Raw genomic sequence first — 10,414 nt, forward strand, 5'->3', positions numbered from 1 at the left:
ATCAACTGGTGATTTGACGAGAGGGAACGAGTCGGCTCTAAGTTAATTTGGGACTTTATGGAGCTTTATTATTTTTTGTATCCAACCTGAGGGGACGAGCCATCCTGGACAACCCCTCTCACCTTCTCCATGATGAGCTGTGGCTGATGGGGAGCTTGTTCAGTCAACCCATCATCCCACCATGGTGCAAGACTGAATGTTTCAGGCGCTCCTTTGTGCCCACCGCCATCAGACTGTTAAACACAGACTGTCATCAAGCTGACCGCTGACCACTGACCACTGACCCGTACTGACTCTTTGGCTTCAGATGACATTATAATACATATAACCTTATATTATATAATTATCTATGTTATATTATATTATGTTATATTACATTATTATTGTTTACTACAACTTACGATCATATTATATACCCGTATTTATTTATTATATTGCTTTATCTGTCATTACCAACCATAATCACACCATGTCAACCTGTCACTACCGAAACATTTTTAATACTGCCTGTAATTACCACTATTTCAACCATTTGTAACATTTGTATATATCTACATTTGTATTCTATCTTTATTTATTTATTTTTTATTTTACTAATTGCAACTTTTTCTTGATTGTAGCCTTATGTCTGGGTTGCTGCAACAGCTGAATTTCCCTGAAAAGCCCATGCTAGGAAACTGACATTAAGGTTGAAAAAAGAAGCTGTGATTCTTCTGTAAAGAAAAAATGATGTCAGCCTACAACATGCTTCCACTTGTGCAAGGAAATAAAAGCATGAACCATGCTGGTTCATGCTTTTATTTCCTTAAGGCTCGACTATTGCAATTCTCTTTTCACCAGCCTCAGTAAATTTTCTCTTGACCGACTATAATCAATTCAAAATGCTGCTCAAGACTGTATACCAGGTCCAGTAAAACAGCCCACATCACCCCCATCCTATTCTCCTTACATTGACTGCCAATCAAATTCAGAATACAGTTAAGATCCTCATATTAAAGCATCTTAAGACTCATTTGTTTACCATAGCTTTTGACCATCTTTTGCATTTTGTTGTTATTTTGTCTGCTTTCATTATTATCTTATTTATTACACATTGTATAGTCGTTATTGATACTCTGTGAAGCACTTTGTGACTGCTCTGTGAAAGGTGTTATACTAAATAAAGTTTACTTCTTTACTTCCTTTAATCTGTGTCCGTGACTTTCAGTAGTTGAGCTGTAGCAGCAGGTCCTCGCTGCGCTTTGGTTTATCAGTGCGTCATGCGTAAACCCATATGGGCAGGGCGCGCTCTTCAAGCGGGCATAACATCCGCTGAAACCGAAAGCGTTTGCATCTTAGACACTACCTATGTGGCACATCTGTATCAGCTGCTGCTAACACGGTAAGTTATTTCTACTTTCTCTCCAGACTATTTGAAGAAACATTAAGGTGGTCTTCTGTTGCGCAGCCTGCATCCTCACGTTTTGATCCGAATGATGAAAGTTATGTTTAAAGTTTAAGAGTGTCAGGAGTGTTACAGCATCGACCACATTCACAGTGTGTACTTCAATCTGCTGCTTTGCTTGTTTTAAGCTTCATTTATCCAAGTCATTCATCATTATCATTATTAAAGGAACCAATATCAGGAGTCATGTTTCCAGCCGCGTGTTTATTCTCATTAGTTTAACAAATGATTGTAACTCGTTTGAATCTTGTAGAGACTTGTAGCAACAGGTTTGTTTGGTATCCAGAACCAGGAAGCAACAATGCACTCTGCCTCTTGTCCTTTTTTAATGGGTTGGTTAAACTGTAGTTAATCGGTACTGTATGAATACATATAAAACAATATACATTAAAGCCAATAACATTTATAATGAATTATGGGTTGCCAGGTTGTGGAAAACCATGCCTTAGCAAGATGCTTACTTTGTCTCTTTAAACTTGAGTTCCTCAAAGGGGCCTTATGACTCATTACGCTCTGTGCTTATTATCATTGGGAGTCAGGCATTACAGTTGTTCTTATACGAAGAGATAAGGTCTGCTGAGTCAGTGATCCTTTTTTAAACTCTTCTTAAACACATACTTAAACCGCAAAGCCTTTCCTGATTTTACCTGAACTTTATTTTAAGTTGGATTTTTTTTAAGACATTTTGAAATAATTGTATTTCTTTAGAGTTCTTTTAAAGACATTTTATGTCTGCCGAGACATAAAAAAAAAAAGAGAATCTTCAAATATCAATAACACAACATTACTTTAACAACTGAGAAGCTGAATTTGTTGCCACAGCCATGCTCAATCTGAACAAATTTTATTTCTAGAAATAAGCTTGCTTCGCTCGTAAAACATGAACATTTCAATCCCTGAAATAAATTAAAGTTTTTATATCTAATCTTACCAGTCCTCATGTTCCTTGGTAATCTGAATCATAGCTGTGCTAGCTTGAGTCTTGCTTTTCGTGAAAGCAGGCAAAGCAAGGAAGGGAGTACTGGCATTAAACGAAGGTCAAATGTTCGATTGGAAGGTCTTTCCCAAATGTACAATTTTCAACCCTCGTGATGCCTTAGTTTTGGTTTTAGAGTCTTCAACTTCAAAGTTTGTGGCAAGACTGTTTTGGGAGTTAGTGGTGACCAAAAGAGAGCTAAAAGAGAGTAGGCCAATAGACTAACTGGTGGAATGAATTGGCCAACTCCATTCGATCTGCAGAGTCCCTCTCTACCTTCAAAAGACAGCTAAAGACCCAGCTCTTTCGGAAGCACTATGCACTTAGCTAGACTGTTCTCCACTGTTGTCCCCAGTGGCAGATCATGTCTTCCAGCTACAGTTGACTCGCACTGTCCTGCTCTACTCTGGGAATCTGTGTTCAGGTCTTGAGTGACCCAGCACTTGGTACTTTGGTCATTATTGTGGTGAGGTTAATTGTTGATGATGATAATGGAAGGTCTTAAATTGTTTGGTTGCTTCATTGTAGATGTTCCTTATTTTATTATTATTAAAAAAAAAATTCCCTTTCTTACTTTTGTGCATTGCCTTTACACTGCTTGGCAGTACCTGCACCCAAATTGACTTGAAGCACTTTGTTACTTACTGATCTTGTTTCCTCTTGTCCAGATCTTTGCTTGTGCTGTTCTTGTTCTCGTATGCGTCTGCTAAATGACATTGTAACATTGTAACAAACTCTGCATTCATGTGGTGCCAGAAGAATATTAGAAATGTGTTTTCAGATCAGGAAAATTCTCTCAAGTTTCTATTAAGTCAAAAAATCAACCCAAGAGACAGGTACATTTTGGTGCCTGTCTTGCTGTGTTGACATCAGTTATGTAGACACATGGTGAACTTAACACACACATTATCTAGCTTTGATGATGAGAAATGTAGAGTGGTAGAGTGCAGTGGTGTCCTCAGGCTGTTTGAGGGGCAGGGGCTAAAAATAAAAAAAAATGCACCTCCTTTCAAACCCCTGGTACTCACAGTTTAGAGTAATTTTCAGCATATTGAACAAGAGGGGGGTCTGAGGGTCCTCCACCAGAAAAGTTTGAGCATTCCCACACTTCATTCCCACACTGGTGGAAATTGAATTATGTAAAAGGAAAATACAAATAGATTTATTTTGATAATATTTGTTATATCATAGTTAACTTAACATAACATAATTAACTATGGAGGGGCATCCAGATGGTACTTTTTTGCATTTTCTCACTAAAGTGGAAACTAGAGCGTTCATTTTTACCTGAAGTTTACTCGAAGGTCCTCCAGAGGGAACCTTTTCACATTTTTTACTGGAAGAGTAATGCAGAAGGATTTTTTAAAAACATTTAATTCACTGGAGGGGCCTCCAAAGGGCACTTTGGTGCAATCAATCTAATGGAGAGGAACCCAGTTATAGATGAAAAGAGCATCTACAAGAACAACTTTGAGTGTATTAATGTTTGAATTTGAGGATTGTTTTTTAAGATTTTTAAGATTTTTCTTATTTGTTCCCAATTATTAACATTACATATTAGTACATTTAGTTTGTCTTGTTTATTTATTTGATGAATGTTTATTAAAGTGAATTGATGATGGTGGGTTGATTTAATGAGATCAAATTTCCTGTTGTTTTCAATTAGGACTTTTCATATTGAATTTCTTTTTTGGATAATTCAGTCTTTATAATTATTTCTGTTAAGAGTGTGCATAATTGAGTCAGGTGGTCCCCCCTGCAGGGAAAGCATTTACTAATCTGTCTATATTTGTGTGTCTGACAGGTGCTGTGGGCCTCATCGAGTGGCATTTTTCATGGTCCTTTTCCATTGTTGCGTTGTCACAGGTGGTGTTAAGTTTGGATTCTTCCCCTTTTGATTTCCCTGCCGCCGAGGTAAGCCTCAGCCCTGACCCCCTTTGCTTGCCTCTGCCTCAGTGGCAGCCCTCTTTGGGCACCACTGACTCATATGTGGTAACTTGATCAATTATCCATCTCTCAGCCATATTTTAATGAAATAAAGTTCAACATTTCATTATAGATAAAAGTTATATTTGTGTAGAATCCTGTTCAGTCGAGAACTGGATAGTGAATAATTAATCCCCTGGGGACGAAATTCCCCCTAGGTGGCATTAGATCGCGGTAGGATTTAGGATATTGAAGTAGGATTCATACAAGAGAATGGAAGTCAGAATATTTTGACCTTAATCTTGTGAGTTCTGCAACTTTGTTAAAGTTAAATACTGAACACTTTTAGTGTTGCATGATTTCACCAGGTAACTTGTAATGAACTCAAAGAGCTAAACCAACTTCCACGAGTAAACAACTTATTGATATTTACAACTGAATTTTTTATTTTTATTTAATTGTTTTGTGACATACTTTTGATTTATTTAGATCAAGGATTTTCCATTGTACATCATCCAGTAACAATCCATACAGCCCCAAAATCATGACTACAACAGCAAAGAAAACAAGCCAACAACAGGAAGTGTTGACCTGCAGATATACTCTTTTCTTAACCTTTTAACCTTCACCTTTCTCATAGGTCTTTGTCTGAAATACTCAATACAAGCAGGTTATCTCTTAACACTACATTACCTAATAAGTAGAAAAAGAAATGAATAATGAAGATAATAAAATGAAATGATAAATAAATAAATTATATCATAGGTCTATCAGTGTAGAGTGCTTCCAATCTGTTTTCAAGCATAGTTAAAGGCAGGGAAACATTTGAGTCTATTTACTGAGACCTGCCAACATTATGATGTTCGTTTCAGCTGTTCTCATGAATTATAAACTTATAACACATACAGAAATGAATGAAGCACCTCAGGGATACTATGTAAACTTCAAACTATTCCCCTTCTTCAGTGAGCAAACATGCCCACCTCAAAGGTCTTGCTCCTGGACACTCTGGAAGACCTGATGGAAGATGACTTCAAGAAGCTGAAGTGGTACCTCTCAAATAAGTTCTCAGACAGCTGGAAACCAATTGCCCAGTCCCACTTGGAGTCGGCCTCACGGATAGTAACTGTGGACAAGATTGTCAGTTGCTACGGTGAGGACCCCGCTGTGAGCCTCACTGTGGAGGTCCTAACACGGATGGGAAAAAATGAAGAAGCAAGGCATTTACAGAGCGCGTACAAAGGTGCCGTGAATGTTATTGATGCAAGACAAATATACCATCATCTTTTTGCATGCACTTGTACTAAACACCTGTGTTGTGATCTTTTAATGTAAAGGGGGGAAAACCGCTGCAGCCTCACCCTCCTCCACTGCTGCTGCTGCTCCTGCTCCTGTGGGTCCGACTGCTTCAGCAGCTCCAGCAGCTCCATTAACAATTACTGCTACAAATGGAGGTGTGACCTTCTCTCCGATTATCCAAGGGAGTAACCCTGGAACATGGAATGTAAACATTCATCAGAAGTAAACCCAACAAAAAAAGTACATTTTGATAATTACACGGGTAAAAAAAATGATATTTTTAAATCGTTTGATTGGAATGTACTGTAATTCATCTTGTACAACTAAATGTTCCAAATGATATCGGAGACCATTTCTTTATGAACGTTTTGTACAGAAGTTTAATAAAGACAATTTTTACAAACTTCAATATTGTTGTCAGCATTAAAAAAACTTCATGTCATGTCTTGTCCTAAACAGTCCCAGAAAGCGATCACAGTGGGACAGAGAATCCACAAACTCAGGACTGTACCATTGAAGAGGTTTGATGTCCTTAAATCACGTTAAATACCTATGGGCTGTATGAAAAGTGGATTTGTCATCTGGATCTTAATCTTTTTCCTGCATCCTTTCTAACAAACAGCAGGAAACAATGGTTGTATAGCGATAAGTAAAAAAGACGATCTTTGCAGCAGAAATAAATATGTTTACAGCCATGTTTCAAAAAAACGGCTTGGGTCTACGTAGCCAATTTCTCTGTCGGCACACACTGTATGGGGGGTGATTTTTTTTCTAACGCGCCAGATAAGAAGATTTTAAGATTACAAGTTTTGTCAAAATAAGGACATGACTGACTTGACTGACAGGCGGGAACACATAGCTGTTGGCTATAGGAGGCTCAAACCCCGCCTCTTTACCTCACACTATGTTTGGTTGAGTTCAGCATTACCAATATGGCTCCCACCGACGATTGGCTTCAAAACAGCGCTCAGAAACAGATGGGTGACGTCACGGATACTACGTCCATTATTTATGCAGTCTATGTATCAAACATACTTGAATTCTCACATTAAAGTACCATTGACCCTCTGGACGTGCCCTTGCTACAAGCTGCATAGCTCCTGTATGCTCCTCCTTTGAACCTTGTTGATATGATGTAAAAAGACCGAGCAGTCTTTCATACTGATTATTCAATGCCTATGTTAGGTACTTGATTCTGATTGGTCATTACAACATCATGAGGCAACTGTCTGTTGTTTCTCAATAGCAGACTGTTACTATATAAGCGGCTCAGACCACAGACTCTGGAGGACTAAATGTCGTTTTTTCAACACAGGGAGAAGTTTGATTAACTTGATGTTGGTTCACATCTGGGTCCTGCTCACACTGTCAGGGTTGCATTCCACTGTGATAACCCACTCTCTAGACATTATCCCAAACACATCAAACAACTGCTCTCTGCAGGCTAGTTTTCTGTCATAATTCTTCAAAAATAATAAAGTAATATGCATCAATTAAGTCTTCTTTACTTAAAAAAAACCCTCTAAACTACTTACATTTAATATCAACTTATCAAAGATATAACTTTTACTGGGTGTAAACTTAACATGAAACTAGACACAAAGTACAAAGCTGGACCCTGTCAGATGTAAAAGTCATTTTCATGTGGGAAACTGCTCACTGTGGTGAGTGTACGTGATTCTTCTTGCTGTCACACGTGTTTGTTTTCAAAGTGCAACTGCTAAAATCAGCTCCTCAGCATGTATGTTCTCTGTAAGATGAACATGTGTGTGCACTTGTGGTGTGCAGTTGTCACATATCATGTCGAGCAGAGTGAGTAAGAAACTGAAAGTAGTGTCTATCACCTCACAACTCTGCTGCTTCAGTAAATTAGTTTGTGCAAGGACATCTGTCTAACTACTGCAGCAGATACGGTAAGACATTTACTGAAATAACAGGACAGTTCTCGCTTCATGATGCTCAAATCTCAAAGATAAGATACGATAAGATAAGATAAGATAAGATAATACTTTATTGATCCTAATTGATCCTGGGGGGGAATTCGGTTGTGACAGTAACACAGAGTAAGAGTAGTATAAGACTAATAGAGCACAAATAGAGAGTAAATGTAAATAAAGTAAAATAAAAATAGATAAATAAAAATAAGAATACAATTTAAAGGTATATACTAATGTTACACATGGTGTAAATAGTTATAAAAACAGGCAGTAAACAAATGTCATTCAGTAATGACAGGTTAACATGGTGTGATTATAGTGTGGTTATGACAGATTGTAATATCAATAAAAAAAATATATATATGGGTATGTAATATGTGTATACCGAGATGGAGAATAGTACAAAGTACTATATAATAAAAACAGGATCAGTTGTTATAAATATTATAATATAATATGATATAATATAATATAATATAATATAATATAATATAATATAATATAATATAATATAATATAATATAATATAATATAATATAATATAATGTAATGTAATATGATAAAATGTGATATAATACTACTACCATTAATAAAATAATCAGTTTTTGATTTACCTGTCAGCTGCTTCTTGTGGTGATTTTCACTGTTAATGCAAGAATAGCCTTTTGTATTTTACTCCAGAGAAATTGATACACAAGTTAGTTTTATTTTAAATGTTCAAAATCAGACATGAACTAAAAAAAGATGAACTGTTGAACTTAAAAATTTCCAGAAAGCCTTTCTGACTTAATACCAATCTGAAAAGGAACTCATTTATGATGACATGCATATATTGCTTCTATTTAACAAAAGTTCAACAGTTTTTAGGTTCCCTTTTTTTTTGACCTTGTCGTACAGATAAATGAGGAAACATAGGGTTCGGAAAGTCAACTCAATTTAACTCATCTTTATTTATATAGCACCTTTCATATATTCAAGCATGCAGCCCAAAGCGCTTCACAAAGGAACAGAGACAGAAAACAACAGCAATAGATACAAATATACAAGATTAAAACAAGATAGAGGAAAGTAAAATTAAATACTTAAAATAGAATAAAATCACTACAATGAAATCAAAACAATAAGATAAATAAAATAAAATAAAATAAAATAAAATAAAATAAAATAAAATAAAATAAAATAAAAATAAAATGATGCTAAAACATTGGTAGTAACAGTAATAATGCTATAAATGCAGTCCAGGGCTAAAAATAAATTACTCCAAATTAAAAGCCAAATTAAAAAGGTAAGTCTTAAGTTTACTTTTAAAAAACATCCTGAGAGCTCGCCGTTTGGATGTCCAGAGGCAGAGAGTTCCACAGTTTGGGGTCATAAAACCAGAAAGCTCTCTGGCTGACACTTTTGAGGGACACAAGAGGAACATTTAAAAAGTAGCACAACAGGCTAGGGCAGCTAAAGTATAGTGGGTAAACCTTTAACAGAATGCAACTTTGTAAAGCTGGAAACATATTAACACGATATGTTTATAACTACATGCATATAACTACTACAATGTTAACAAAAAATATTTCACTATATGAACAGAAGACGTCTCAAACTTTTGAGGGCAGCTCAAAAGAGGATGTGAAACTACCCTGACAAGTACACAGGGGATAAAGAGACACAGCTTTTAAATTGGATTGGACTGTATTTGATTCATTCATCAAAAGCATTATTATTTTAAAAATGAATCAAATCTCCCCTTTTTTTCCTTCAGTGATCAGAAATGCAGGCTGCTCCTCTGATCTTAGACACTCTGGATGAGTTGGGTGCTGATGAGTTTAAAAGGTTTCGTTGGAACCTCAGTCAGCCAGTGCTGAATGGGTGTCAGCCCATTCGCAAGGGCCTTCTGGAGAGTGCAGACCGGCAGGACACCGTCGGTAAAATGATTGACAGCTATGGTGAAGAAGCTGCTGTGAACCTGGCTGTGGACATCCTGAAGAGGATGAACCACAACAACACAGCTGAGAAGTTAAGGAGAGCATTTTCAGGTGGGGCATGAGTTTATAGATGATATAAAGTTATTTAACCTTACTCAGGTGTCTCCCACAGGCTAATCCACAGGCCTTTGATTTATAGCTAAGTGCTGAAAATGTATGTTTTTTTAACGAGAGTTCATGGTGTATTTCTTTCTCCTATCAACAGGGGGATCAACAGCAGTGCAAGCCCCGCCTCCTTTGACCTGCTACCCTGCAGGAAGCATTTTTGTGGCACCCAACATCCAAGGAACCAGCGCTGGTACAATTAACATGAACATCAACACAAAGTGATTCTGTAGTGTCATTGTGTGGCTTTACACCTCACCTTTAAATGGGAAATAAACAGTTTATGTTTCTTCATGTGTGCCTGTACCAGAGCAGTTTCTTGATGTAATTTAGTGATTTCAGCTATAGAAGAAAAGATCATATTAAAAGAATCAATATCATTACATTACTTTAACAACTGAGAAGCTGCATTCGTCGCCACAGCCATGCTCAGTCTAAACCAATTTTTTTTTCTACTGGCCTAGCTAGTGTGTCTTGTTTTACTTGTGGCTACTGTTCATGTAATACTAGTGTTTGAAAGGTAAAATTTCTGATTCCAAGGTCTTTTCCACATATACAATTTTCAACCCACAATCCTGCCTTGTGAGGCCTTAGTTTTGGTTAAAGTCTTCAACTTCAAAGTTTGTGGCGAGATTGTTTTGGGAGTTGGTGGTGACCAAAAGAGAGCCAAAAGAGAGTAGGCCAATAGACAAACCCTGTATTCATGTGGTGCCAGAAGTATATTAAAAATGTGTTTTCAGATCAGGAA

The 10,414-nt window shown here is 36.8% G+C and overlaps 1 protein-coding gene across 1 annotated transcript; it reads left to right on the forward strand.

The window, feature by feature from the left end:
* The first annotated feature begins 1,265 nt into the window (after window positions 1–1,265).
* On the forward strand, window positions 1,266–9,960 carry LOC117815586. Its single transcript, XM_034687391.1, has 6 exons — window positions 1,266–1,381; window positions 4,225–4,334; window positions 5,313–5,589; window positions 5,684–5,868; window positions 9,342–9,612; window positions 9,767–9,960. Exons 3-6 carry the CDS (start codon window positions 5,322–5,324, stop codon window positions 9,889–9,891), a joined length of 849 nt encoding a protein of 282 aa, XP_034543282.1. The 5' UTR covers window positions 1,266–1,381; window positions 4,225–4,334; window positions 5,313–5,321; the 3' UTR covers window positions 9,892–9,960.
* The last annotated feature ends 454 nt before the right edge of the window (window positions 9,961–10,414 follow it).

This window comes from Notolabrus celidotus, chromosome 7 (genome assembly GCF_009762535.1).
Source record: "Notolabrus celidotus isolate fNotCel1 chromosome 7, fNotCel1.pri, whole genome shotgun sequence".
Classification (NCBI taxonomy): domain Eukaryota; kingdom Metazoa; phylum Chordata; class Actinopteri; order Labriformes; family Labridae; genus Notolabrus; species Notolabrus celidotus.

What these genes read in the sequence shown, in the direction of transcription:
- LOC117815586 (XM_034687391.1), top strand. Translation starts at nt 5,322, where the DNA reads ATGCCCACCTCAAAGGTCTTGCTCCTGGACACTCTGGAAGACCTGATG. An exon ending in ATGTAAACATTCATCAGAAG is followed by an intron (nt 5,869 to 9,341) that starts TAAACCCAACAA and finishes TTCCTTCAGTGA; the next exon opens with TCAGAAATGCAGGCTGCTCC. An exon ending in GTTAAGGAGAGCATTTTCAG is followed by an intron (nt 9,613 to 9,766) that starts GTGGGGCATGAG and finishes TCCTATCAACAG; the next exon opens with GGGGATCAACAGCAGTGCAA.